The sequence below is a fragment of the Cryptococcus neoformans genome, chromosome 6 (assembly GCF_000149385.1).
Source record: "Cryptococcus neoformans var. neoformans B-3501A chromosome 6, whole genome shotgun sequence".
Lineage (NCBI taxonomy): Eukaryota > Fungi > Basidiomycota > Tremellomycetes > Tremellales > Cryptococcaceae > Cryptococcus > Cryptococcus deneoformans.
Window position 1 is genome coordinate 1,215,556 of NC_009182.1, and position 27,507 is coordinate 1,243,062.

The 27,507-nt window shown below is 47.1% G+C and overlaps 12 protein-coding genes across 12 annotated transcripts in view; 4 read left to right on the forward strand and 8 right to left on the reverse strand.

Moving 5' to 3' along the window:
- Window positions 1-466, forward strand: part of CNBF4130 (hypothetical protein) — a gene marked incomplete at both ends in the record, with an annotated part of 2,816 nt that extends 2,350 nt beyond the window's left edge. The window contains one exon of the mRNA XM_769641.1: window positions 1-466. This exon is cut by the window's left edge and continues 411 nt beyond it. Within this exon, the coding sequence (XP_774734.1) occupies window positions 1-466 (466 nt within the window).
- A 1,302-nt stretch (window positions 467-1,768) lies between these two features.
- Window positions 1,769-2,744, reverse strand: CNBF4140 (hypothetical protein; the record flags this gene model as incomplete). Its single annotated transcript, XM_769642.1, has 5 exons — window positions 1,769-2,052; window positions 2,110-2,213; window positions 2,272-2,477; window positions 2,554-2,658; window positions 2,724-2,744. 5 exons carry the CDS (start codon window positions 2,742-2,744, stop codon window positions 1,769-1,771), a joined length of 720 nt encoding a protein of 239 aa, XP_774735.1.
- A 554-nt stretch (window positions 2,745-3,298) lies between these two features.
- On the reverse strand, window positions 3,299-5,448 carry CNBF4150 (hypothetical protein; the record flags this gene model as incomplete). The annotated part of the gene is made up of 15 exons (XM_769643.1): window positions 3,299-3,365; window positions 3,429-3,519; window positions 3,577-3,604; window positions 3,653-3,669; window positions 3,733-3,743; window positions 3,797-3,886; window positions 3,936-3,949; window positions 4,006-4,265; window positions 4,344-4,426; window positions 4,480-4,544; window positions 4,606-4,615; window positions 4,675-4,690; window positions 4,745-4,872; window positions 4,933-5,037; window positions 5,093-5,448. 15 exons carry the CDS (start codon window positions 5,446-5,448, stop codon window positions 3,299-3,301), a joined length of 1,341 nt encoding a protein of 446 aa, XP_774736.1.
- A 601-nt stretch (window positions 5,449-6,049) lies between these two features.
- CNBF4160 (hypothetical protein) lies at window positions 6,050-7,799 on the reverse strand (the record flags this gene model as incomplete). The annotated part of the gene is made up of 3 exons (XM_769644.1): window positions 6,050-6,112; window positions 6,168-6,624; window positions 6,679-7,799. 3 exons carry the CDS (start codon window positions 7,797-7,799, stop codon window positions 6,050-6,052), a joined length of 1,641 nt encoding a protein of 546 aa, XP_774737.1.
- A 497-nt stretch (window positions 7,800-8,296) lies between these two features.
- Window positions 8,297-11,115, reverse strand: CNBF4170 (hypothetical protein; the record flags this gene model as incomplete). Its single annotated transcript, XM_769645.1, has 9 exons — window positions 8,297-8,305; window positions 8,359-8,397; window positions 8,493-9,174; window positions 9,325-10,297; window positions 10,361-10,455; window positions 10,509-10,565; window positions 10,616-10,647; window positions 10,762-10,829; window positions 10,887-11,115. 9 exons carry the CDS (start codon window positions 11,113-11,115, stop codon window positions 8,297-8,299), a joined length of 2,184 nt encoding a protein of 727 aa, XP_774738.1.
- Window positions 11,116-11,567: 452 nt separating this feature from the next.
- CNBF4180 (hypothetical protein) lies at window positions 11,568-13,383 on the reverse strand (the record flags this gene model as incomplete). Its single annotated transcript, XM_769646.1, has 9 exons — window positions 11,568-12,149; window positions 12,212-12,239; window positions 12,299-12,353; window positions 12,404-12,514; window positions 12,569-12,607; window positions 12,660-12,803; window positions 12,856-12,935; window positions 12,990-13,086; window positions 13,146-13,383. The coding sequence occupies 9 exons, from the start codon at window positions 13,381-13,383 to the stop codon at window positions 11,568-11,570; spliced, it is 1,374 nt and encodes a 457-aa protein (XP_774739.1).
- Window positions 13,384-14,514: 1,131 nt separating this feature from the next.
- CNBF4190 (hypothetical protein) lies at window positions 14,515-16,664 on the reverse strand (the record flags this gene model as incomplete). Its single annotated transcript, XM_769647.1, has 10 exons — window positions 14,515-14,550; window positions 14,605-14,851; window positions 14,902-15,170; window positions 15,220-15,318; window positions 15,372-15,489; window positions 15,538-15,672; window positions 15,725-15,806; window positions 15,860-15,988; window positions 16,040-16,071; window positions 16,180-16,664. The coding sequence occupies 10 exons, from the start codon at window positions 16,662-16,664 to the stop codon at window positions 14,515-14,517; spliced, it is 1,632 nt and encodes a 543-aa protein (XP_774740.1).
- A 149-nt stretch (window positions 16,665-16,813) lies between these two features.
- Window positions 16,814-17,996, forward strand: CNBF4200 (hypothetical protein; the record flags this gene model as incomplete). The annotated part of the gene is made up of 8 exons (XM_769648.1): window positions 16,814-16,831; window positions 16,885-16,905; window positions 16,962-17,001; window positions 17,057-17,161; window positions 17,231-17,301; window positions 17,352-17,373; window positions 17,430-17,563; window positions 17,616-17,996. 8 exons carry the CDS (start codon window positions 16,814-16,816, stop codon window positions 17,994-17,996), a joined length of 792 nt encoding a protein of 263 aa, XP_774741.1.
- A 474-nt stretch (window positions 17,997-18,470) lies between these two features.
- CNBF4210 (hypothetical protein) lies at window positions 18,471-19,739 on the forward strand (the record flags this gene model as incomplete). The annotated part of the gene is made up of 3 exons (XM_769649.1): window positions 18,471-18,676; window positions 18,739-18,952; window positions 19,005-19,739. 3 exons carry the CDS (start codon window positions 18,471-18,473, stop codon window positions 19,737-19,739), a joined length of 1,155 nt encoding a protein of 384 aa, XP_774742.1.
- Window positions 19,740-20,219: 480 nt separating this feature from the next.
- On the forward strand, window positions 20,220-20,962 carry CNBF4220 (hypothetical protein; the record flags this gene model as incomplete). The annotated part of the gene is made up of 3 exons (XM_769650.1): window positions 20,220-20,543; window positions 20,596-20,676; window positions 20,732-20,962. The coding sequence occupies 3 exons, from the start codon at window positions 20,220-20,222 to the stop codon at window positions 20,960-20,962; spliced, it is 636 nt and encodes a 211-aa protein (XP_774743.1).
- Window positions 20,963-22,086: 1,124 nt separating this feature from the next.
- Window positions 22,087-22,590, reverse strand: CNBF4230 (hypothetical protein; the record flags this gene model as incomplete). The annotated part of the gene is made up of 3 exons (XM_769651.1): window positions 22,087-22,166; window positions 22,245-22,532; window positions 22,587-22,590. 3 exons carry the CDS (start codon window positions 22,588-22,590, stop codon window positions 22,087-22,089), a joined length of 372 nt encoding a protein of 123 aa, XP_774744.1.
- A 922-nt stretch (window positions 22,591-23,512) lies between these two features.
- Window positions 23,513-27,123, reverse strand: CNBF4240 (hypothetical protein; the record flags this gene model as incomplete). Its single annotated transcript, XM_769652.1, has 13 exons — window positions 23,513-23,547; window positions 23,599-23,686; window positions 23,729-23,988; window positions 24,048-24,129; window positions 24,208-24,670; window positions 24,728-24,984; window positions 25,057-25,092; window positions 25,156-25,587; window positions 25,682-25,790; window positions 25,846-26,670; window positions 26,729-26,871; window positions 26,950-26,984; window positions 27,054-27,123. 13 exons carry the CDS (start codon window positions 27,121-27,123, stop codon window positions 23,513-23,515), a joined length of 2,835 nt encoding a protein of 944 aa, XP_774745.1.
- Between the last annotated feature and the right edge of the window lie 384 nt (window positions 27,124-27,507).

Genomic DNA, 27,507 nt, shown 5'->3' on the forward strand with positions numbered 1-27,507 from the left:
GAGATTATGGTATAGGCGAAGACAGAGGTGGATAGAGATGACAAAGGAAAGATTAGAAAGAGAAAAGACGCTGGCTCGATCACCCAGCGATCAATCGGATATCCTCACTCCGCGAGCAAGCGAGAATCATACCAACCCTCTTGACGCTACCAGCTTCTCTTCACTCGGGACTACCCCCATCGCCAACACATTTACCGTACCCCCCCCTAACAGTAGCAACAAGCTCGACCACTCATATATGGATTACGATCCAGCTCTGGAGATGGACAGTGATGAAGAATTTGATGGGCTTAATGGGCCGCAAAAGTTTTCCTTGGATGTAGCGCATCCGACGAAACATGAGATACCCAACTTTGAACCATCGTTCATCTTCAAACCCGCCAGGGCACAGAAGGATGAGGCGAGGTGGTTAAGGGTGATTAGGGAAAAGGCAGACGAGGTATGGGCAAGCAAATTTGATCTGTAAGTTACTTCACTTTGTTGTATATGAGCATCACATGTCAGATGCTGAGCGAATGAAAATAGGTGTGTACAGTATTTTGACGGGGTAACGACATTCGAAGAGATAACATATCGGACTGGATTGCAAAGGAAGGAATTGGAGAAGATCTTACAGTTGTATAATGGTGATGTGAGTTACATCATGCTGCTTTTTCGAGTCGAGTCTCAATATTGAACTTTTGCCCTTTAGGTCGTCACATTTGTCCATCCTTGATATACAATAACATTTTTGGGTCTGCACCGTTATGCACCACACCATCTTATCAGAAAGAGACGAAGGCTGAGCTTGTTCTTTACGTTTTGTCTCGCTGAAACTGAGACCGACGAAGAAAGGGACGGATGCCTGAAAAGAACGTAATAGTCAACCCATCTGAATAACTTCAAGGAGCTTTCTGCAATTACAAGGAAACTACAACGGGCATAATAATAATTATCTTTTTTTCTATTTTTTCTTTTTCATTGCTAAGAACGACCGAGCTCTCTTCCTGGTTGGAAGTTGCACGTACAATTTTAATCCAAGATACAAGGTACTTATATATCATCAATAACCTTACAAAGTCCGATTTGTTGCAAACACGGCCAGGTCACGATCCTAATTATCCGATGGCGCAGCCTCGACAGGTGTCAACACCGCCGAAAGGCCGGCAAACTATCAGTCATTTACAATAGCATTGCTGTCCGGAGGTCGACGAGGACTGTACAGCCCACTACCGCGTGACGGGTGCGAGAGTCATAGCCTGCTGGATGGTACCCGACAGGACACTCGATCAGCTTTCAAAAGACGCTGAGGAGGGTTATCAGCGACTGTACAAACTGATCACAGGTAATAAACACTTTTGACTGCGAGAGTATCTACGAAGGTGACGGCGGTACCTGGAAAAATGTGCAGAGCACAGTAACGGCTACATTGCTCATTGCCGCCGATGAAGATGGTTCTGCTGTTACTGGGGACCGGTACGCTTTCAGAAAAAGACATAAAACTGGCGATATAATGTAGTGAATACGAGTACGAGTGCTGCAGATGTTCAGTCATATCTGAGGGATGAAGGCATGGCTAGAGGAGGCGGCAAGAATATTTGTCAGCATAGTTAGCAGTCGCCCAGTAGTTGAAACAAGTAGTGGAAGCAGTGTTAGTAGTACTTAGCATTCCTACTTTTGAAGTCGGAGTACCCGATGCAGTACTAAACGTCAGCTTTATATGGTGTCAACCTCAACAGTCAAATTATTACTTTCAGGTAAGAGTGACGTTTTACATTTAGCTGCACATCTATTTCCGTTCCTGGGGAACGGGCGTCTCATTAGGTGTGCTAACCATCGTAGACCCAATCGGTAACCCATCATCTCTCATAACCTGTTCCCGCAACTTATTCTCTCCTTCAGACAAAATGGGTGTTGACGTCCCTGTTGTGCTAGCATCTGTGGAAGGAACTGGCCGACGTTGTGAAGGGACAGTAGAAGACGGACGGGAAGATTGTGGAGTTGTATTTCTGGAAGGAGGCGGAGGGATATCGGTTTTGAGAACTCGGGTTGCCTTCTTTTTGGGTTTTGGTGCTGTAACCATGTATTTGTTAGCCAGCAGATTTTGACTAAAAAGTTTGAAAGACACACCATTGGGATTTTGGGACATGTAGAATCGCCGTAAAAGCATAATAGCCTCTTCACGGTAAAACCCTCCAACGGCCACATATGCCGGATGTGAATCCAGCCTTGGTCTGAATAATCTCCCCATCAGCTAATGTCTCATAGTGCCATAATTCCTGTTTGACTTACGAGTTGTTCACAGGAATAACGCTTCCACATCCTCCAAATCTATCATTCCCACAACCATATACTACTCTTCCAATTCCTACCTGCCTCAGTGCAGAGGCGCACATCACACAAGGTTCCACGGTGACATACAACGTTATAGTCGATAAGGGCGCGGGATGGGAGGGGAGAAGATGATCAATAGCTTCGAGTTCGGCGTGGAGTGTAGCCTAACGAACCAAACAGTTTTCAGTCTTAGTTGTGCGTCCCTGAGAAATAAATGTGTACGGATAAGAATGAACTTACATTTCTCCATTCGTTAGTTCTGTTCCGGGCCCTGGCAATAGCTTGTCCGCCTTTCACGAATACACATCCCACAGGAACTTCGTCATTTGTAAGAGCTTCTTCCGCCTGCCAGGTGGAAACCACCAGCAGTCAGTTATCCACACTCTAAGGCCCAGATAATGGACGCTCACCATTATCAGAGCTTCCCGCATCCATGCTAAATCAATCTGATCTTGTTCTTCCGGTGGAATGTATGTCTATTCATGTTCAGGACATAGAGTTGAGCTTTGCGAGACTTTTTTGAGAGATAGGAAGTGATGGACGTACGGCCATCGTTGGAATCTGTATTGAAATGAGTTCCTCTCTATTTTCTTCTGACTTGATTATCGCTTCGGCTGTATTCCGGAGTGAAACAGGTGAATATGTGAATAGTAAAGTGAATGTTGACAGCAGCCAACGGAATGACAGACTTTGAAAAGCGGACTCGCGCCATGCAACCACCAGAACTTGAGTGGAGGCTGTCGAAAAAAAAAAACAACAACACTAGAAATTGAATTATTTCATCTATCTATCCGACTCCCTTTGCCTTCTACATCAGATAGTCAGGCCATGCTCCGGCAAATGAAGGGAATCAAAGCTCGCCAGCGTCTCAATCGTTTCATAATATGATGCTTAACATTTAATCGAAGTATGGCAACTGTAACCAATTACAGTAAAACTCTCTGGACTAGTTTTTGTAACAAGATTCACATCTTGCGACCTCCCATTACTCTACTAAAGTGAGTTCCTTCGTCCTTCCTCGAGCATACAAGTCCTTGTACTTGTCCCATATACTTTGGAATGATATAAACGTCAGATAGATTGGCTAGAGGGTGAAAAAGAGAGTTATGACGTACCGGGTCAGCTCAGCAATGTATTTGCCCTGTAGCTCCTGCACCTTTTCGTCGCTTGGATGTGGATCCCGTTCGACATGAATGGGCTTTCCAACTATGTTTTTGAGTCAGTCTTATATCTTAATGGAAGCGGCGCAGCAAAAGGACGTACCGACAGAAACGATAGGATGACGAAACGGCTGCGAGGGCATGCATAAGTAATCATTACGTGGGAGGGGTTGACCTACCATTAGTCCATAGTTGTCTGTAAAAGGGACATAAACCAATCAGTATTTTGTCTGTCGGCATCAATAGAATGAGATCTTACAATTGAATAACCTAAAGGAGGGTTTGTCAATAAAAAGCTAGTTAATAATGGGCAACAAACTTACCCTCGCCCATAAAATAGTGGCAGTGTGAAACCAAAGACCTTCTCAAACTTCTTCTGAAGCTTGTATACCATCGACCCTTTAGCATTAGCTCTGTATATCTGTCAGCTTCTGTTACTTATCTTCCCCTCTTTATACTGACAATTGAGCATAGATCTACAAGCCACTCGAGTCAGCCTCGTCATATACTATGATCCTAGAGCTAGACTCACGTCATTCTCGCCGAATGAGAAAACCGGCACCAAATCCGCCCCTTCCCGAATCGCCATTTTCACAAATCCAAACCTTTTCTTCAACGTCAAATCCGCCGTGCCAGGATGTGCGGACAAACTCTCAGAAGCACCGCCGATGACAATGGCGATGGCGCTACCAGGACCTTGGGAGAGGACATTGGCGCAAGAACGTTTAGAGACTGAGCCGCAACCGTGGATCATGAGCAGTTCCCGATAGAAGGGGATTTTAAAATTGGATCCTAGTGTAGGGCGTAAGCTGCAGGATAATTTGGGCCACTTGGGCGGAAGCGTGCAACGGGGAGAGGGAGAGGACATACCAAGAGTAAGGAGATGGGGTTTGATACCAGGGAAGTACTCGGAGAAGTTTGTGCCTTCTGTGGCAAAGGTAGCGAATGCTCCCCTGAGAAATCGTTCAGTCGGATCAATGCTGCTGTATAACAGGTTTACACTTACATCCCGATGATACCGTGGGGGTGGTAGCCGAAAAGGTAAGGTCTGTTTGGAGGAAGTTCAGCTTCCTTCAGCAAAACCGTTAGCGATGACCGGATTTCGCCAATATTAGACTGATAAACAACATACTTTCACGATACTGAGTATTGGGAGGGTTAATCAGCAAATGAAAATAACGTGATTCTACTGTCCACATACCTGCAAGGATAATAATCTGTTCACCAATAATTAGTAGGGGCATGATCGGTTTTTAATTGGACTGGCTCACCAGCAAAATACTTCCAAATGAAGCCTTTTCGTGCCCATTCCTTTGGCCTTCCTCCATGAATCGGCGCTCTGTCAAAACTTATCCAAATAAAGTAGGGTATGAGGATGAGCCACATTGGGGGAAGTGATCTATGTATTGTATGTGATCAGCCTCGCAATTCCCTTTCATTATGGTGTTTTGGGACTTACAGTAATAACAGGAGGACAATCATGCATATTGGCAAGAGAAGTGCCCAGAGAGCCACAGCGGCTGTCTGTAGGCGTCGATGAGGAGGAATATGTAGAGGCGCAAACCTGTTAATCCATAATCAATATCCCTGCACCACCCGAGTATGTCAAGTAAACTTACTTTCGTTCAATCCCAGCCTCCAAAGTATCCCTAAAATCATCCAACTTCAAGTTACTCATCAGCGGACTCTTCTTCCCCTTTCCCTCCCCTGTCTTGGTATCCTCAGGCGACGATAGTCTGTCATTCCTTTTTTGGGCGGAATACCCCTCGTCTTCCTTCGATTCTCCATCGGCTGATATGTCGACATTTTCCCCTAAGGCTGCCCGGCGCCGGAGCCCTTCTTGACGGCTTGTGAGAGTCGCATGATGATCGGTATCATTATGCGATCTCCTGTTCTCCTTCTCCTCAAATTGCAGCCTCTCGTAAGGATTGAGGTCGAGGGGATGCGGTCCCGGGCTAGGCCGTTTGAGCGGCATCTCTCTACTTCTCGGATCTGAAGCTGTTCAAATCGGTGTTTGAAATGACGGATGAGGTAGGGAATGTATTACTTAATGCCCAGATCTCTGATGATGTCTGCCGAACCAGGGTCGATGACAGTGACGACAAAAGCGGTGACTGCCCCTGTATTGACGAATGATGATGTGTTTGAGGAATCGCTGGCGATGAGTTGCGCTGTCTTCCTTCTGTAGATATATTCCTCTTTGGACTCTCCTGCACAGTGTATCCGAGAGAGCGGCTGAATAGCTGGCCGTTCGCAAAATAAGATACGGATGTACATAGAGCACTGGTTGGGAACCGTTATTTACACTCCACCCGGCCGTAAGAAGCCGTGATTCCATCGGACATCGCCGCTGATATTCCGTAATACAGCAAGGAGACGAGGACCCAAGTATGGAGATGCTACATGTACATGATATGACAACTAAATGGTAAAACTGTGCAGGATATACGGGTGCAAAATACTAACTGGTATGAAATGACCCTTAAAAATAGCAAATGAAAGTCAAAGCTGAGTGAATGGTCAATTTCCAGATTTCGGCAATGTCGGATTCCGCTCACAAGTACAGCAGGTGAACGTCAAGCTTTAGAAGCACCGTCCTCAGCTATTCGCATGAACTCTTCTGGTGTGAGGAACTCAATCTATGAAGATATCAATACTACTCGGGAGTTTCATTAAATCAGAAAGGAAACTCACTCCAGCGCCGTACTTTTTTCTCCTCGCCTCTGCACTCGCACTCAACTCCAACCTTCCCACATAAACAAACCGATCATATTCCACCAAATCATCCCTCGTCCTCATCCTGGAAAGATCAATCAATTGGTCAATTACCACGCCTTCCGCATCCTGTCTCGTCGCAGATGACGCGGCCTGAGTCCATACGGATTGATCCTTCCTCTCAAAGTAGCCTGGCTTTACCAAGCGGCAGAGATCGGCGAGGTCTTTGAAGCTGCTAACTTCGGTAGCTTGTTGGAGCCATTGAAACCAAGCAAGACAGGCATCACAGTCGTAAGAGGCAGGAGGGTTGCAGCTGACTGCGAGGCCATTACCGTTTGACTGGGGTGTGTCTGCGAGAAATAGTTGACCGAAGCCCCCGTCGAGGGTAAGGTTGGCAATGAGGATTGCGAAGGATTCCATCGCATCCGGGCATAGACTAGAAGCAAATCAGCAAATATATTACGCGCCACAGGACATCGGTGGGACTTACTCTTCATCACCCCACGACTGGTCAAAGTAAGTAATCACCGGCGGTGCCAGATACGCTCCCCAGAAGGGCGTCTTCTTCAAAGCTTCCATGACCTTTTCAAACAATTTTGGCTCCTCAAGTATAAGAGACGGAGCAAAAGTGATTATCCCGCCTTGCGACTTGACAGGACATAAAGCAGGAAATGAGTGATGAGGCTGCTCAAGTGTACCAGAGGTAGGAGTCGGTAGACCATTGAAAACCTCCGTAGGACCATCTAGCCTTATTTGACGAAGGCGAAGCAAGGTGTCAAGGTTGTAGATGATATCGTGGTTGATGCGTTTGGGTGGAGTCTGCACGTCCTGCGAGGGAGTCGAGGGATGAGTCGCAGTCGACTTCGGTGGGACTGTGGAGGAGGCTTCGTTAGTTTGGTGAGGGTTAGGCAGAGGGATTAGTTGAGTGGATGATTGGCTGGGCGCTTGTGAAAGTTGTTGCGTCGCTGACTGAACAGAGGATTGGGATTTAGGCAGGGTTGGAGGTTGAGAGGCAGATCGAGAAGCAGGTTGCACAACCGGAGTAATCGACCGATGTTGGGCCTGATCAGCAGAGGATTGTGCCAAGACATTAGCTGTCTGACGGGTTGCTTCATTGTTCGCGCGTTCATCCGGTACCGGTGTCGTTTGTCTCGCAGCCGGGGGAACAAAAAATGAAATTAGCGCCGAATTTGATAGCTGAGTATATGGACGGTCAGACGTCTGAACAGCCGGTGAAGCCAGAGGTTGAGTAGGCATCGGGGCAATTACCTGATTGAGCTGCTGGGCTTGAGGTACAGGCTGTCGGGGCTGGTAGGATTGGGAAATCCGTGAAGCCATCAGTGGTTTCTGAGTGGGTTGAGTTTGGGAAAACGCAGCCTTTTCTCTCTCTGCTTTCTCCTTCTCCACCCGCTCCGTCTTCTTTTTATCTGCCTCCGCCTTCTGCATCTCCCGCATTTTCTTCATTTTCTCCATTGCGTCGATCCGATCTTTCTTCTGTTGTTCCTTCCACTTCTGCTCTTCTCGTTGCTTCTGTAATCGCTCCATTTCTAGCCGTTCTTTCTCCAACCGAGCTTTCTGTGCGGCCTGTACTATGCTATGATCTTCGGGCATCGGTGATCCCAGATGCAAATCCAAGAGCGTTTGTGGTGTTTGTTGGATCGGTGCTTGATCTGCGGGTGTGGGAAACGATACAGGTGCATTTTCAGATACTTCATCAGTTCCGCCGAATGGAGGTGTAAATAATGAGTCTTCTTGACCCCGAGGCGGGTTGAAAAGTGATTCTCCATTATCTTCTTGGACATTTGTAGTAGGCGAAGGCGCGGGATCAACGACTGTAGAGCTGTCATGTGTGGGGCCTGGAAGAATCCCAGCTGATGCATTGCCCTGTACCGGGGTCGTAGTGACAGTAGTCACTATTTTCGGGGGAGCGACACTGGGAGAAGCCGTGTTGGAGCCGTTTCCATCTTGCAACGAACGTTTAGGCCTGGTACGGTTTCATATGTAAGTTTTTAGACTTTGCCTGACGATATCCGACTTACACTTTTTTCCCACCCCCACTGTCCTCTTTACCCTTCGACAATCTAGGACTTAACTGAGGGGAAAACCTCTCACTTGTCCTACGGGATGTCCCAGTCAGTCCGATGCTCGGATCAACTGAGTTTGAACATACCTGGAAGCGCTCGCACGATGATACGTTTCGGACGACGTACTATCCAAACGTTTCCTCGCCGCCGTCGGTGACATCGACGCCGCATTTGTTGACACACTCGCAGTCCTTCTTTCACCGCTATCAGCTCTACTTACGGGACCTTTCGAAGATTGTCCACTCTGCGATGACGGCCTTGCACCTATGTCTTGCGGTGATTGCCTATGCAACATAGCAGTCGATAACCTCGTAGCACTGGTAAGATTCTCCTCATCTAGCTTCCTCCTCTGAGCTCTAGTCAATTCCTTAGGCCTCTGTGATTCTGGAGCTTGAGGTGATAAGTGTGGTGCTTCAACATCGTGTTCCTGCTCCTTTCTGCTATTCCTAATCGCCCTGATATCAATAGCTTGAGTACCAGTGTCCGCGTCATTTATTGTCTTGATACGCTTCGGTTGCTCATATTTTTTTCTCACGGCGGTGGCATTATTTGCTGGATGGATTGGCGCGTTCTGCCCAGCGCTAGCAGGAATCGCCGTCGAAGGGAGCTCGATAGCGATATCAGGCGGTGAAGAGGTGAGATCAATAGGTTCTTGCAATGAAGAGACGGATATCTGATGGGACAGGTTGCCAGATTGATTGGGAATCAGAGTGCGACTGGTTGAAGGCGTGGTAGACGGTCTCGAAGCCTCACCGGTACTGCCTTCGGAAAAACGGTTGACGGTCCCTCTCAGTGTAGATTCAACTGATCCTGTAGTCTGCTTCTGCTGTTGATCAATCGGAGCGACACTATTTTGAGAGGCACCGGCTGTGTTGCCAGCATTATCTTTACTACCTTGCCTGCTATTATGTTGCGGAAAGGCAGCCACTGGTGTCTTTGAAGCATTGTTAGCGTCGGCAATTGTTTCTTGGATTTGATTTGCAGAAAGAGATGTGGATTTTGGCTGTGATTTGTTGGTGGCAGCCGGAAGCCCTGAGACAGAGGAGGCTGACAGTGAGTTCGGTGTCTGAGGCTGCGGCTGTGTTTGGGGCAGAGATTGGGCTTGATGCTGAGGCTGAGGTTGCGATTGAGGTTGCGGTTGCGGTTGAAGTTGTGGCTGAGGTTGAGGCGAATGTTGACGGGAGCTTTGTGTTTGAGTTTGGGTTGATACGCGAGGAGCCTGGGACGGAGGGAAGGAAGGTAAAGACTGGGAACCTGACTGTTGAGTCTCAGGGAACGGTTCGATGGCAGATATCGAAGAGACAAGAGTGGCCGCAACAGTACGCGGTGCATCGCTAAGCCCTCCCCGGAAAGTAGCCGTAACAGGAGGATCAGGATCAAAAATCCCAGGTTGAAGCTGTCCAAAAGAGAGTTGGGTTGGACCTGTTCCTTGTGACGGCTGCCTTGACCTCATTCGATCAACCGCAATGGGTATCTCAACCTCGATAGATGGTTGTAATGACTGCTCCTTCTGCTTGTTTGATCTGGGGCTGTCGGAAGGTGATGACACAGACGATAACGCGGATGAAGAAATTCTCCGCCTCTTCCTCTCGATGGTCGTCTCTTTCAGCTCAGTCTGATTCTCGTCTTCCGAGGAACTTTGTACGTGCTTCTTCGTCCTCCTAGGGCCTTCCTTCCTTTTCCCTTGGGCTCGCTTGTCGGACATTGAGGGAACGTTATTTTCATCATCCAAGCTCATTTCTGTAGAGTCTGAATCACTGATAGAGGTTGAAGCCCATTCCGGTGATCCTTTTTCTTCTTTTTTCTTGATGCCATGTGCTTTCTTCTGCTTCTCCTCAGCTTCTTGCATAACCTTCCTCCTCCTTTTATACCGTTCATAGTTGTAGTGGTCGGAGTCACGCTTCTGAATTCGTAACGGTTTAGCTCGGATTTTTGGAGGGGCTAGTTGGTGCGCTCGTTGCTTGGCACGCCGACGGCTGTAGATTTTCCATGTCCGTTTAGGGTAGCAAGTTAAAAGAATATCCTCTGTGAAATAACAGCATACATCTCAGTGATAAATAAATGAAGATAACAACGAAAGATTCTTACCCATCTGATCGGGCGCGATCTCGTAATAATCGCCCTTCCTGCCTGGTGGCTCCAGTTTCCCTTTTGGTATCGGTTTATCAACTGCCTGCCAAAACCTGTACGGGGAGTCTAGTCAGCTTAAAATACATGAGTCCCACGAGCTACACACGATGTCACCAGAGGAGCGACATTGAGTTCGGTTTCGAATGAACTCAGAGGTTCCTCTCTGCATAATGATTTAGCACTAAATCAGCTTGATAGAGGACAGTTGCTCACGTATCCGACAAGGATTTTAGGTAACCTTTCCACTGTCGGAAGTTAGTCCCATATCTGAATCATGTAGCTCGCCCACTTGCCATCACCCCATAATGCTACATAAGTCTCATTGTCAGTTTCGACTTCCGAAACCACTTGATACTCACCCATCCGTACCATCCCAGTCCATCTTTACGTGACCTGGTATCTCGAAAATGAGCATACATAATTGCATCTACATGGATCTGATAGTCAGGAGCTGATCAATATACTGCCTGCCCTGTGCACTAACCGATATAGAATATCTGATCATTGTCTTCTTCATCTTCCACTGGACTCTCAAATTCACTGCCATCTGTCATGTCTGAGCTGTCATAATTGGCTACATCCCCACTTTCGTCTCTTCCTTCCCTCTTTTCGCTCTTCTTCTTTGACGAGTTGCTGGCATATACGTTAGAAGCCGGGCTGAGCGTTTGTCCTGATTTTTTGCACGGCGTTGACGAGCTGCCCTTCCTGTCCATCACAGCTTGTGGATGTCGTATCAGTTGCCTATGTAGGAAGATAGACTGGGTTGGGTTTTATGAGCACTTGATCGAAGCGAGTGGCAACATTTGGAGCACGAGCCGTTTAACTGAACGAATCTGACGATGTTGTTGTTCTTTGTACTACTGGATACTGGCTCGGTGGTCAAAACGCGTCTGGATAAATAATTAATAAATATTGAATCGCGCACCAGCCGTCCGCTTATTATCGCCGCATATAACGTCGTTGTTTGACATCACCGACGACCAAGAAGGTGAGTCCTCCCGTTTGTTGAGGGCGACTATAAAAACCTACGGCTACCGTAATCTTCGAAACAAGCCAGTTGCCTGTATATAGCATGGAATGGATATCACTTCTCACGTCTGGGTATGATGGCCCAATTTATATGGTACTTCTACATACCTGTCTACATACAATAAGTCTCATACAACTAGCAAGCGACTTCTCTCTCTCCTACCCATCTCTTACCTCTCCGGCATTTCATATCCCGTCCATGTACAAGCTTCGTCTCAACCACCACAACCTTAACATATACGTTGCCATTTGAGGTATACGTTGTTGTCGATTCGTCCAATTCTTTTGGGGCGGCGCTCCTGATCATAGCAGGTGCAGAAGTAGTAGCTAGTTCGATAGCTGCCACCCCGCCATTATGCGTGTGCCTGTTACTACTACTTTGTGAACTGTTGACAGCAGCCACAGCAGAAGAAGTAATTGCTTTTGACCTAGCAGATGCACTCATGACCTGAGCACCAGTGACAGACGTCGCCGCGGTAACTGCTACAGAGCTAGCAACACCAGTGTTCATCTGGCTGTGAGCAGCATTTGTGGCTGTTGCCCCAACACCATTCTCGATGAGGATGCCAGTAGCCGCAGTCCAGATAGACACGGCGGCAGGACCGTTAAGAAGGTTTCCAGAATTGTCGCCGGGAGTAGAGTCTTGTGATACAGCTGAGGATGAGGAGGGAGGATCGAGGCCAGCGCCATCGCCGTTCGGGCAGAATGTGATAGTATACTATACCAAGACTCAGCGCTGTGTTCCTCACGTAGTTTGAAGGTCACTCGCAGAGGGTTTACCCGTGCTTGAGCAGGTGAAGACGGCATCCTCGTACATGTCACTTCAAAAAAGTCAACAAATTGCTATGGAAATTGCAAGGCACTTACTCGTCAGAGTAGACATAGGCATTATGGCACATCTTCTTCATAGTTTGATAGAAGGCTGTTATGCACCATCAGTCTGGTAAAGAAGCTTTGAAGCTTAGAACTTACGGATGTAAGTGTTTGGGCAATTGACGTGATGGACAGCCACGCTGTTCCGTACACAACATACAGGAGAGTTGTTAACATCAGCGCTGATCAGACTGCCGCCAGTGCCGTCTTCTGCAAGTAGCACATAGTTGGTATTTGTCAGCGGGCGATTAAGAGCAGACTTACGGAACTGGACCAGATTCCCGCAAGCAGAATTACAACTGTCTGTTAATTTTGTCAGCACCCATTTTCAAATGATGCCACTCTAACGACATACAGATCCTATCCGAGTTTTTTGGGTAGACCAAGCTAGGATCACATTGTGTAAGAATATCAGTTTCAGTACCACATGATCCTTTTGCGCATGACGAGTCTGAAGACGTAATCTCCATAGGAAGGTTATATCCGTCAACTATGGAGACTGTATCAAGTCATTATCACAGATATCACGGGGAATAGGGAAGCAAACGAACTGTCGTATGAGTCCATGCTGTTTACATCAATAGTGAACTCGGCGAGCGTGGCGCCAGGTTTCCCATACTCAGTCCCCGAGCTACCATCGTCAATCAGTTCACTGAATGATATTACCCGAACACGAAGGACTTACCAATTTACTGTATTCCCTGAACAACCACCGATCACACAGTCCAAAGTATCCCCATTCAACGTGCATCCTGTTCTTGCCCATATCCTTCCATTATTCCCTAAGTGTAACTATCAGCAGGTGGACGGTTAGGCATTAGAATCGAATTGAAGCACCTACACCCATCAGGAACATTGAAACTAAAATCCCCAGGTACCTGCTTCCACCCCGCAGGCTGAGCAGCCCCGCCAATCGTAGTTAACGCCCCACCCTTCCCGCCCACGGCGACATAAATAGACGAGGAACACTTGTTCGACACTGTCATTTGACGAACTGCCAGGCTTGGTGTCGAGAGGAAAAGGACCAAGGAGAAGAGAGCGGTAATGGAGGGGACGGAAATGTGATCAAGGGATGGCATGGTAAGACGACTAGGGAGATTAGATTAGATTAGGTTAAGGCGGTGAAAATGAGTACAGCGTGAGTTGATTGGGTAGAGATGGGGGCGGAGTGAGTCGAACGTGATGTAGGGTGTACAGTACAGGTTCTCTAACCAAGTATCCCCCTTGATGAAATGGTACTTGGTGCTCCCAATCTATCAGAAAGCCGGTGTTAATTATTGGAGAATCCCTCGACGATCAAATGAAGATAGCACCAAGTCCAATTGTGGCATTCCACAGAAATTGTCCAGTACAAAGCCGTGAGTCGCTGATGGATAATAATGTCCCTAGTGGGAGTTAGAGGATATCGGCCTCTCCCAAGAAGATCCTTGCAGGTGCTAAAGAGCGTTGATGGCCTTCGTGGAGTGAGTAGTAAGGTGCAACCATACAAGTTGTCGAAAAAAGTCAATGATATTGCGCGCTGCGCGATAGTCGTTGATAATACAGATGGTCAAGTCCAGTATTTCCAAGTGGTCGGCTTATTGACAGTGCCTCAGACTCTGGTACGCCATAAATTCAACTTACATTGATAACGCCCGGAAAAGCCCGTCCTTTGAGGCCTGCTATGCCTTAGCAGGGCAACCATTTACTACATTACGAGGTGACACTGAGTAGAACAAAGGGACGCATATATAAAACATCTATCACGCGTCAGGGGTTTGTATAATCAGCTTCATCGCCAAAAGCTGTGAAGTGGTCATTCACCTTTCTCATATGCTACCCATCGTTCTCATTCCTATTGCTCGTCACACGCGCCAAGTAGCTGAGTATTGCTTGGCCATGGTTACTTTTCATCAGCTCATCCATTTAAACTGATCCATTGACAACATCGCCAAGGGAATAACAAGATAGCGAATGCATGCGCCAAGGGGATATCACAAAGCCTCGAAAGGTCCTATTCTCATTCCATGAGGAGATTTGACGAAGTCGTTAAGAGCGGTAAGATAAGGGTGGTAATTGACACAAATGGGGGATTTACGAGGAGTTGAATAGCCAAAGGTCGGGTAACCATTTTTGGGAATATGCGAGACCGGAAACTGGGCGTTATGTACATGATGTTGAGACGTAGACAAGATCGTAAATAGGAAGCACAAGATTGAAAAAGGGGTAGCTTATTTGCCGAGACCAAATCGCTTCTTTTGCTGGATCTACAGTCCGCAAGTCAGCTTGGTTTCTTTTTCCTTTGAGGCAAATTGACTTACAGATCCCTTTTCAGGTGTCAATGGTCGACCGCTCTCAATCTTTCTCCTCTTGTCTTCCAACTCTTGCTTCTGCTTCTCCAAAGCATCCTTCATCTCCCGATGGCGGGCGTAAAGCTCCTCTTCCGACTGTTTCAGCTTTTGTTCCTTTTCTTGGACTTTTTGTTGGAAGACAATCTTCATTTCAGCTTCCATTTTAGCGAGCTTAGCCTCGTGAAGGGCACGTTCTTCGGCTTGCTTGGCAGCGGGACTGCAGGAAATAGTCAGCAATTAGAGAAAGATGATGCGTGGTGCATTTACTTAGTCTCCCTGAACACGCTCTCATCCTGCTGAACACCCATCGCCCTAAGCTTTTCAGTTCGGTAATTCTCGTACAGCACATCATTGGTGTGTTCTCGCAGTTCTTCCATGTGGGTCCTGACAAGCATTTGACGAAGCTTGACAAAGTCGCAATGGTCCTCGTTGTCAACTTCGATGACACCCCAGGGGTATGATCGGCCTCGGACTTGTCGACCATCGGGAGACTGAACAAGAGAGTCGGAGCCAACAACGGCAAAAGGCACTTTGCTCTGCAACCTATGTTAACCCGGTCGCCATGGCAGTAAATAAAGGACATACAATGATTTCTTCGTTCTCCTGAATGGTCTCCTCATCCTCGTTTTCGTACTGGAAAGGCTGGAAGATTTGGATGCCGTAGTGAGCAATGTCGGCGAGAATCTACGACCATAAGTCAGTGAATATTAACAATACCGACGTGAACCACAACATACTCTTTGTTTGAAAGCGATAATCTCATCATCGGTCATAGTGTCGGCCTTAGCAATGATGGGAATAAGGTTAACCTTGTTATGCAGTCGCCTCATAAACTCGATGTCGATGGCTTTGAGACTGTAACGCAATCAGCAGAGGTCCAAGCCATGATTTATGATGACTTACGAGTGGCCGGTAGGCTGGATGAAATAGAGGCAAGCATGAACGCGGTTATCAAGAAGCTTAGAACGGTTAACCCGGTTCTCTTGCTCGAGGAAAGCATCGAAACGGGCTTCAATATTGTCGACGATGGGCTTCCAGCTACACAGTTCATGGTGAGTTATTGTCTGCTGTACGACCAAGATTGACAGACCTTTCTTCGTTGTTCACAAAGTCACCGAAACCAGGAGTATCCACCACAGTCAACTTGAGTCTCACACCATTTTCTTCGATATCTGCACTATCGCCTTAGCCTGTGCTCCATCCGGCTGCGCTTCAAGCGACTCACCAGCAGAGATGCTTTCAATCTGAACGGTCTTTCCCCTGTCCGCACTTGGTGTAGGGATCTGTTTGGGTTGATAAAGTTTTGTCTCGAAGAGGGTATTAATGAGTGTAGATTTACCGAGACCAGATTCGCCTATAATGCGGTCAGCCCGTCTCTCCGTATGCAGGTCTGTGCGCAACTTACCGACAACCATGGTCACGAACTGGAAACCTCGCCTACGAACCGCATCAGTTTATAAGCCGTTATAAATACCGCCATATGATGTCCATCCAGAGGTAGCAAGACAGACACAGCTTCCTCTCAATTCGTCACTGCACACTCACCTCACACTCCGTCTGTGCACTTGGTTCGGCAAGTTGCTAAATCCAACCCAGCTAGAAAGTTTCTTCCTCGCAGGAGCAGCAGCCACTGGAGTAGGCTCTGTGTTTTTATTCGCAAGGTATCCTTCGGTAGAAACACCGCCTCCATTGGGAGAAGCTATCCTCTCTGAGTGGTGAATCTTGTCATTCGAGTATTGTTCTCCTTGGGGAGATGGTGAGTGGCTTTGGTTTTCATAGTACGAATCGGCCATTGTTGGGGGTGGCAAATGAGTGTGGGCAGGAAAATAAAGAGACCACGGTGGGGTAGGAAGGAAGAAGGCGGATGACTGGACTGTAGGTGTGATGTTGTTTCTTTGGCACAAGCAACCAGCAGCAGAGTCGGACGCGACGCTGAGACACGACACGCTTGGACCACCAGGCACAAACAAGTGCCACATGTCGGTGTTTCGGACATACGCGTGGAGTCTGGTTACTCGCTGCTGTTGCATGAATGGTTTACATAGAGCCTTTTGGCGGATGCATATACAGCATACACTACTATCGATATAACCCATCCGCTTAAACAGACGGGTTTGGACACCATACAGTACCGGACAGAGATACAAAAACAGAGAAGCAGAAAGTGTAATACCCCAAAATGAGGCTCACTCACGATGTAAGTTGGTTCGATAATGAAATGGAGCATACGCTAACATGACATTTCTATAGTTTGTTTCGAATGCGCCATCTGTTAGTCACATCTGGACCCGGCACACCTTTTGAACGAGTTACTGAACGCACCGCAGCATTTGAACCCGTTGAAGGAGAGAGAATTGGAGCTTAGGGGTAGGCGAGCACAGCTTGACAGTTGCAAGATCGGATCGTTGACAGGATGTTGTAGGACTTCAAATACCCGTTATTGAGAATTTGGCATCTCACCAAGGGACATACGACACTCTCAACCTTAACGACAACTCCATTACTGTTCTCGGTAACATTCCTAATTGTATGTCAAGAGCTTTGAGGTGTTGATGTGAGTAGAACCTTGAGGACGGGAGCTCATGGATTGGTGTAGCACCACGATTGCAAGCTATACATGCTGCCAACAACCAAATATCGTCAATCAGCCCCTCATTACCTCCTAATGTGAGTGTGTTGGATTTAATGCAATCCTTTAGTTGACGTCGTGCTTGCAGATCCCTAATCTTGTGACTCTCGGTTCGTGCAACTATCAGTCTTTATTTGAAGCGACAGTATCTGACTTTGTTGTTTAGTTCTTACCGATAATGCTATCTCATCCCTCGCCTCCCTTATTCCTCTCGAAACATTGACATCCTTACGGCATCTCTCCCTCAGAGGAAACCCTGTAACTCAACAAGAACACTACAAGGAGTTTGTAGTTTGGAAGGTTTGTCAGTATTATCAAACCGCTAGACCGGGCATTGACCACTCGTTTTCAGGTGGCCAAGGGAAACCTCCATACTCTCGATTTCGAACGTATCAAAGACTCAGTCCGTGAATCCGCCAGAAAACTCCTCACCGACCCGCTCACCTCCCTCCCCAACTCCCTTGCCCACCAGCTCTCAATCCCCACGACATCCAACATTCCTGGCTCTACTTTGAGTATCAAGGCTCTCCCTTCAAATGGCGTGCAAAAGGGACCAGGTGCAAAGGGAAGGTTAATGACACCAGATGAGAAGAGAAGAGTTGTGGAGGCGCTTACTAGAGCGCAAACGGCGGACGAGGTGAGGAAGTTGGAGAGAATGCTGGCAGATGGATTGGTTCCAGATGGTGGTGTGGATGAGGCAGTTGAGGGTGCCGTTGAGGTGAATGGATCATAAGGACTGGGAGTCAGACGAAAAGTACATACAGATTGTCTAGACGATGTTATCGATTTCGCATGGACTTTCATGTTACTATAGCCTGCTCTTTAGCCGCCGCGTCAAATAAATGGTACAGACTAGTAGGGATACCACTGCCGGCATTTTGCCAGAGCTATTTGACTCCTGCATCAATCAGTACTGAATTTGTGCTGTCCAATTTTTGCTGTCCATCTTTCACTTTGGCTCCGTCCTGACTCAATCAGGATGCAAAACAGCAGATAGTTAACCTCCACCTTTTTACGTAATTCAAAGGCTACTCATGCGGTCATGTTCCAGCGTCATCAGAAAATTCCGAGATGCTTGAAGATGTCCTCGGAATACTTTCGAGCGCGACTCCGCATAATCTCTATTTTCTCTATTTGGAAACGTCTGCAAAAAGAGCTATTTAAACTTAGACAGATCCCCTAGAAGCCGCACAAGAGATATCTCAAAATGGCATATAGAACACTTACCCGCTCTTTGCCTCGCTCGCTTGTTACACCAATTCGTTTCCCCTTTCGATCTCTCTCCACCACTCTTCGCCGAAGTGATATCCTCTCCGACCTTGAAGAGAAGCTCCACCCTCGAGAGTTAGTTGAAAGAAAAAAGAAGTTGATGGAAGAGAAATATGCTGATAAATTGAGAAAGGCTGCTGAAAAGTGAGTTCTAACTATCCCCATTGGCTAATTTATCCAAGAAATCGCTGAGTGTTCGATCGTAGGGAAGGCGTCCAGGATATCGAAGAGCTCAAAAAGAAGGTACTTCAACCCAAGCTTGATGCTGCCAAGGAAGCTGCTAGACTTGCAGAAGAAAAAATCAAGGCTGAGAAGCAACTCAAGGAGGATCCGGTGGAGAAGAAGGTCGTAGCTGAGCGAAAGAAGAAGTTGGAGAAGAAGGAGGTTTCGCAGGCCGAGGGTGACAAGTCAGGTATCAAGGTGAGCTGTTTCTGATTAGAACGGTCTGTAATACTCGCTTATTGTCGTATAGCCCCTGTCATCCATTATCAATCTCCCTCTTATTCACCTTACCCCACACGACACTAACGCCATCTCCCAAATCTGGAATGCCTATCACACTTCCCACCCTACCCTCTCCAACTCATTCCTCTCTGCGTCCCTCCCTGCATCCACATACGCTTCCATGCTCGCTCTCGCCAAACAAAACCCTTTCTTCGTTATTCCCCTTCCTCGATTATCAGAAGCTCCCGTCGAAGCTGCCAATCACCCTGAGATGAAGACTGACGAGTACGAAATGTTCTACCTTCAGTGGCTCTTCCACCCCACCCCTACCGCCTCTTCTCCTCCTTCCTCCGAGCCTAATCCCGAACCCTTACCTTTAACCACCTCCGCTATCTTCACACCTCTAGAAGAATTTAAAAAGTCTGGCGAATGGGCCCAACCTTACCTCGTCTTGACCCATTACCCCGACCTCGCCCAGACCCACTCTCTCGTCCTTATGCGAGGCGAAATCTCCCCTGCATCCGCTTCTGGCCCTCCTGGGAGTCTCGCGAACCCAGGTTTCTTGCTGTCCCAGCAACAAGCTCAGTTGTTGGCTTTGGCCTTGCAGAGGTTCTATTGCACTGATATTCCTGTACCAGGGGAGTCGGTCAAGCAGAAGGATGAAAGACTGAAGAGGCAAGACGCATTGAGAGGGTTTAGGGAAAGGCCTGAAGAATGGAACTGGACGGGTTTGGTGGAAATGGCTTATGGGGGTTTGGTATAAGCCGATAGAAGTTCATCAAAATGCATATGTGACACATCAAAGCCTTTTGATTTCGATTTCATTTGACTAGCCCATTAAGGGGATCCTCATTACATAGCATGATGGTAATGGGGACGATGTGCGATAAGCATCTGTAGATGTAGATTGGGAGTAAATTGAGGTTTATTTATCATGTCAAGCGTTGCTGCACAGTCGTAGGGTTGGTGCGGTTCAAATTGATCCGTACACGCAGAAAGGACGAATATCAACAAAGTAACTATAAATACGTAGTATGTATGCGTGCGGTTCAGTAAAGCGTTGCACGGACAGGTTGATGGAGGCTGATAATTTTACGTAAAATGTTTTTACAAAGGGGGAACCTGCCTATTTATGCGCTGTTTACCGCTGTTCTCACCATTCGTTTCTTCGTAGGTAGTCGTTCGTCGTTATATCAGTCGATCGAATACTTGCAACTTGAACGTCAAGGAATAGCCATTACCAATGATATTAGACATATCAACACCATTCCCGTCTCTCGAACCAAACACCCTGTACTCCTTCTCCCCGTACCCGCTTTCTCCGCGCAGACACCTCAATCACGTTCTCTTGCACCCTCCTAGCGATCAACCTCAACCGCAACCCCAAGCTGGACCCAGCACATCTTCCCTTCGTGGTGTGAATTATTGCAAAGAGAGAGATGAGATCAACAAATTGATGAGACGAGCTGAAAGACGAGCTTTGATGGGTAAGAATCCTGCAGGAATGATGCTGGGAAGAGAAGATGAGGAAGTTGCAATAGAAGAGGACGTATTGGAGCACGAGCAGGTATGTTGCTGAATTTGGTATTGTGAACGATATGTGCTAAATAGGGTAAAAGATGAACGTAAACATGTTTGGCCATCGGTTCCTATTACCCTTCGGGAGACGGCAGACACAGATGGAAATGGACTCTGCCCCCGTATGTAAATTGATTTGCTTTGAGTGAACGGTATTTAACGTAGTTTCTCAATCAGTCACCATCTCCTTCAGAACCAGATAATGAGCATCGCCAAGAAGACAACTCCATGGCTGTTCCAGTGAACACTTTACCAGATGAAGACGACGATGAGGCGCGAGGTCAAGATCTCGATGCCAGTATAGAGGATATGGATGACACCGACGAATATGATGATTTCGGGGACGGTGCAGAGGGTGTGGAAGCCAGAGATCTGGATGGTGACATGGAAGATATGGATGAGGAATAGTACTGTATCATCAACCATTGTATCTGCTACTGCCTCTACGTCTGCTTCACCTCATAAACAATCATCGGCTGCGCCGTCATCTAACGATCCATCTGCGTCTTCTGCGACCGCGCTCACCTGAACCGGCTGCCCAACCTTCCTCGTCTCCCTCTCTCGAACCTTCACCATCTTCCTCTTCCTAATCTTCCATCACTGTTGCATCAACTTGGGACCTACATCATCCGACACAACCTCTTTGCCAAAGCAAAGCAACGCCGCGTCCAGCAGAAATCACATCTCTTCCCTCTACAGCACTTAAGCTCGGCGGCTGCAGAGCCAATTAAGTTCTCGGGCTGATCCTACTTCTGCCGAACCCTCAAATTCAATCTCCACCAGCTCGCACCCACTTGTCAGTTCTTCGGTAGCGACCTCGTCATCAGGAAGCCGATCTCCTAACTCTGTAGGGCAAGCTCTGCATCCATTTCGAACTTTTTGGTTGCTTGTTCAGGGCCGACCACACCGGAGCCTGCTAGTTCCCAACCCGCAGTGAATTCGGAAGTACCTTTGTCTACAGCTTCTTCAAATCCCTGTACTTCTCAGTCCATATCTCAACCTTCCGCCCAAAGCTCGGGAACCCCTCTGCCGTTAGAATTTGATACCTTGCAGAGATTAAGACTAAAACGCATAGTCACGCACATCGACGTACATATAACTCAATTACCCAATACAACTTGTTCCAATGAGAAAACCTATTAAAAATAAAAATCATCTGATGCAAACTACCACAGAAAGTAATTCGTCTATTCTTGCTTCTAATTCGGCCTGTTAAAACTTGATGATCTCGCTTTGCTCAAGCTTCTATTTCTTTGAATCCGTTGGGATATACTCCACATGGGTAACGGAAGGCTTGCCAGACAGTTTTTCGTCAAACGTTTCAACGGGAATAGTATCATCAAAGTGGGCTTCGTGGCCAGCGAACTGATCAACGGTTGTCGAAGCGAATTTCCTGGCAGAGATTTTGTTCTCAAAGAGGACGTCGAGTTCACCATATGTCCTGTCTTTGGCTTCGGGAAGCCTGAAGAACGTCCAGATGAGACATAGGAAAGCAAACCCGCCCCAGAAAAAGCCGGTCTTGGTACCCCAATTCAACTTGGCAGAGTTGAGGAAATAAGGCATGATAACAGCGTTAACGATACCAATGATGACGTATGAGATTCGAGCGATGCTATTGAGGTAGTAGTGTTGATTAGCCACTGACTGAAAGACACAGTAAAAAAATTGGCAATTACCAATTGCTACTCACACAACGGTTTTGGCCCTGAGCCGAGTTGAGGAAATTTCACCGACGATGGTGTAACAAACAGGACCAACAGTAGCATCGCATAATGCAGTGTAAACGAGAAGCAATGCACCAACAGCCCATCTAGGAAGAAGCGCCAATCAGCGTCGAGTAGCCCGAGGACTGAACTCACTAAGCACCCGAATTTGAGACTGAAACGAAGCCTAGTCCTCCAATGACTACAAGGAAGACGACCATGCCGGCGAGACCGACCAAATATAGTCTTCTTCGGCCAACACTTCCCATAAGGATCTGAACAAAGGAGCATTTTAGCTCATTATCTATATCCAAAGAAATAATACCTACCCATGAAACAACAGTCCCGCAGATACCGAGAGCGTACTGGGCAATGGACAGGTTAAAGGCCTGGGTAATAGGGAGACCGGCTTGCTCCAGGAAGAAAGTAGAATAGGCCATAAATGCTACCCAAGGACAAGTACATCAGCCGGGGGCCGATAAACCTCATAAGGCAAAGACCGACCACCACCACACAGATTCTGAACCATCCAAGCCGCAGCCGCAATCTCTGTCCTGCGAAGATCGACACCTCTGAAGCAATCCCAATAACTGGTACCTTCGGCCATGGTCTTTTCAATGGCGTTGGTGTGTTTCATGAGGGAGAGCGAGTTCTCAACCTCCTCATCAGAAGGGTTGCCAAAGAGCCGTCGAATTGTTCGTCGAGCATCATCGTGTCGGCCGTTTCGTACTTGCCACCAAGGTGATTCGGGGGCGAAAAGACAGCCAACTAAAATTGGAACGGGCTAAATCCCTGTGATCGAAATTGTTGTTAGTGACGGACAACGGAAATTCAGGATTTTTGGAGAAATGCGTGTCCTGCCTGTATGATACATTATTACTAGTCCGTAGTAGTTAGGCCAGTTACCAGAGGAGAACGTCAGACTGTATCTTTCAACAGAGGTTGAGTCCACTTTTTCATGAATCCTGAAGATTTCATCTGAAATGGAATTCAACTGTCAGACAGCCTGTCGATTCACCGTCTATTATTGTCCCGGCTAATTCGGCCATATATCTTCTGTAACGATCTTGAGTAGTTGCTGGGCATTATGTGAATGGCACTTTGCGTTGATTGCGATCAGGCACTGTGAGGCACTGTGGTGATATTGGATTTGAGGTGGAAGATAATATGTACATTAAGAGAATTTTTCCGTGTAACTATTATTATTGTATAATAACAACTATACTGTACAGTTATAAGCGTATATATCGCCCCGTTATTTGGCAAAGACAAAATCAATGCTTCTAGGCGCTATCCGTGATTGTCAGCTCGCAGAATAGTCGTTGCAAAAAATACACTGACCAGGCCCGATATCAACGTTTTCTGGAATCTCTACACCATCTCCGGTGATATCCAACAACCTGATGTTCAACGCCAACTCTGTCAAGATCTTCATCGGGAGTCAGTACTGACTGATAATTAGGGTATAAACCAAACTTGCCTGTATGTAGTTTGCAGAATCTTGACTAGTCATTCCGCCATCTTTCAATACCTTTATCCCATCACTCCATTCTGCAAGCTGCGCCGCATGTATCGCATCCAAATCCAGCAAACTTTTCTCCGAAGTCACACCAGTGGCGGTTGGTAGAGATGAGATGAGAGAGAAGCTCAGCTTGGATATGAGGTTGGGTGAGCGAGAATTGACTGGAGTGCTAGACTCTTGCTTGACAGAAGAGATGCTAGAGATTTTGACTGCATATGAACCATGATATCAAATGACTGGCGATACTCTGAGCACAGAAAGGACTCACTGCGGTGCGTGAGAGATTCAAAAGACGGACTTCCGGATCGCTGCTCAAAATCGTCCCAAGCAATCGTCTTTCTGTCCTCCGACTACAACTCGCCCTTCCGTATCAGCTCTCATCTAAAAAACACCGAACCATAACAAAAACGAAAACACTCAAAACTTACCAGACGCAAAAATCTCAATGGTTTACTCGGATTCGCTTTCGCGATAACAGCCATACCCGGTACAAGCAACCTCGCCGCATTAAACCATCCACCTTGCAACATGCACCCTACTCTCTGTTCACAAACAACATCCCAAACCTCCTTCCCCACTTTTTCCTTCAAACTTCTCACCGCGCTTCTCCGCATCATCCCTCCTTCTTTCTCCAAAAAACCCATCTGCCGATCACGGATGGTACGATAAGCGGTGGTGAGAAAATCTTGTTCCAGATGGAACCAGTTTTTGCTTAATTCGGGCAAGGGCTCATCGATAGAGACAGTTTGTGAGGAAGAGGAACGAGTGGTATTGGCAGTGGTTGCGATGAGGGACGTGGTAGTAGGAGAAAGGGTGAGGGTGAGATGCGAGCGGATGAGATGGGTGAGGCGATAGAAGTCGGGGGTGCATGAATTGGACTCTTGCCACATTCTTTAATATTTGTCAGCTCCAAATCCAAAGATAATGCTGAAACTCAAAATAGCTCACCTGAGGAAGAACTTCAAAACAAGATGGTGCAAGTTTGGGAAGTTTAACAGGAACGGCTGGAAAGAAGTAGGTGCGTGATGACCTGTGCCGGCCTGCGAGATCTTGTAATGCTCACAAAGCAGCTTGACACATTCGGCGCTGAGGATGGACCAGTTCAATTGAGGCCAGATCAGGTGTGGTTGGGGGATATGGACATACCTCGCTTTGCCGATGGGGCATCGCCTTTCAGCAGGTTTGGCTTGTTGTTCCATCACAAGCTACAGGAGATAAATCAACATCAACATTATGCCAGACCTCCCCCTCTTGGGGAGTGAGTATACATTACTCACGTTGTTAAACCTCTCTTCATGGGTCGCAAACCAGTGCTAAACCCCAAGTACATCAGTCATGCTTTGGACACGTACTGAAAAAGCGATTCCGGTTCTTACCAGACACTCTAAACCCAATTCACCTACATCCCTAAACATCGCACCCTCACCCAACACTCCATCCTGGCCTTCTTCGCCTAATCCAATCATCCACCATCCTTTCGCCCCTCTATCTATCTCTCCTAAACCTAGCCCAAACTTTCCCATTCCCGTTCCGGGCTCTGCCCCCAGTCCGGCCCCCGTATTACTCATCCCAAGTTGACCACCGCTCATCGCCTCCCAACCCCCATCCCCGGCTTCTCCCCCTATTTTTTTGGCCAACTCTCCCAACTTTCCCGCCTCCCATATATCTTTCAACATCTTTTCATGCTCTTTATACTGTCCCGGCCGCACGGATCGTAGACGCTTGTGTTGCAGTATAACGCAGAGACGGGATTGGAAATCGAGAATATGCGGAGAGATGATGTTATTTGTGCTAGTTGGTATTAAGCGCTGTATAACATTTGATTATTTTTTTGGGAATTTTCGATTGAATGAATAGTTAGTAACGAGGAACGGAGATGATAGAGACATAGGAGGGACGCACAGAGACATATCTGCAGATCCCCAATTTTTCCAAGATCCATACAAGTTCGTTATACTGCCTGCTGCCTTCTTGATTTCCTGATCTCAGACAAGCATTGATCAAACCAAGACTGTTTTCAACAATAAGCTCCTGCTCCTACAAAAGGTAATCACGGTATCATTCACCTTTGTGCAACTAGCTCCAAGTCACCTGTACCTTCTAGCCTTTTGACAAGTATTTTGAAAAGATACTCGGCATTGGCGACTGATCCTTCATCTTCACCTGATGATACAATGTTGAGTTGTTTGATTAAAATGTACACTTTATCGAAGCCGTATAATGAATGACCTTTACAATGGTGGTGCTGATCTTTCGCCGCGGGGGTCAGTTCTCTAGATTTGCGTTTCGCTCGATTTTTACCTCCAATCACATCGTGTCGCGGCCCAGGCCCTAATACAGGCTTGAGTCCTAGAGCTTTTGTCGATGCCGAAATTAAGAGTTCTGGTGGGTTATCATGATGGGAAGAGGATAGACGAGAGATTACTAGTTTACGAATGATGGCTGTCGCAGGTCTTAGGACGTTGGGCTGGGTAGCGTAGATGAGTAAGAGTAAGATACGGGTGATAAAGGTATCCGTAAGATCTGCCCAGGCTGATTCATATTCAAGAACACCTCTTATGCCTTGGAGAGCATACTGCATAGTAAGGTCAGTAAGCAATCGCGCCAACGTGACAGGAGTGAATTGAAGTCTTACAGCGAGAGCATTTCCCGTTAAACCATTTTCCAACTCCAAAATCTTGACCAATGTTCGCATGCCTCCCTTGAGTAAAAACTCTGCAGTAAACTCTTCTTCGCTGACAAACTTCTGGAAATTGAAGAGAGCCAATTTGAGGGGAAGAACATCTTCCGCTGGCGGGGTATCGGGCGTAGACCCTGCTAATGATCTGCGACGGGTAGATTTAAGGGAAGCTACTACGATGAGAGCTTCTGTCGTTGGCGAAGCACAGAGCCTGGGACAGTACTCCTTGTCAATATTTACCATACAGCAGGTATAATACCAGTGCTCACTTTAGAGTGTCGTGATTGTACACTTTGCTCGGCAGATTGTTTTGAGTGACAAGGTTGTCCCCTTCATCTCTCAGACAGAGGGTAATATGATGTTCCTCGGTAGCAAAGGATGCTGCCATGACCTCGACGATATAAGCTATACGCTACAATATCTGTTATCAGGCTGCTGCTTGCTAAACTACTCCATTCCGTTCGAACTGAAAGTCTGGTTGAGAACTTACAGCCTCGGGGTCTATCCTCGCCGGTATCCGTCGTCCTAAAAGGCATCTGTCAATACCGAAATTCACAGAAACGATGTTAACAAAACCCAGAACGTATCAATCACCTTTGAACGTGACAACATTAGTGGGTATAGCCTGTTTGCTGGTGAACGGCTCTACGCCTGATTGGTCCATGATTTATGCCCGATGCGTGATTGATGGGATGGCTTTCGCTTCAAATGCGGTGTATATATGTCTTAATGTTTGCAATATCTATGCAGAGGCTTTGCCTACGAGGTAAGTAAGTTGTACTCTGTAAACAGTCAGTATGGCAAGACTGGAATATCGGGGCTGCGGGATGTAACGTTACTCTCATCAACAAGAAGGTCTTTGACAATGCCGGAAAGGGCGCCGTCGTCATCAGGTCCGCGTTAATTGTCCTTGAAGTTGTCCTTATCAAAACAAATCCACACTTTTATTTATATCTTTCTTCTTTTGATTTTACAACCTTGCTCTCTATATACGCATACCGCTCCGCCCAATATATACACGCCCATACCAGAAGTGCGGGCGAATGGC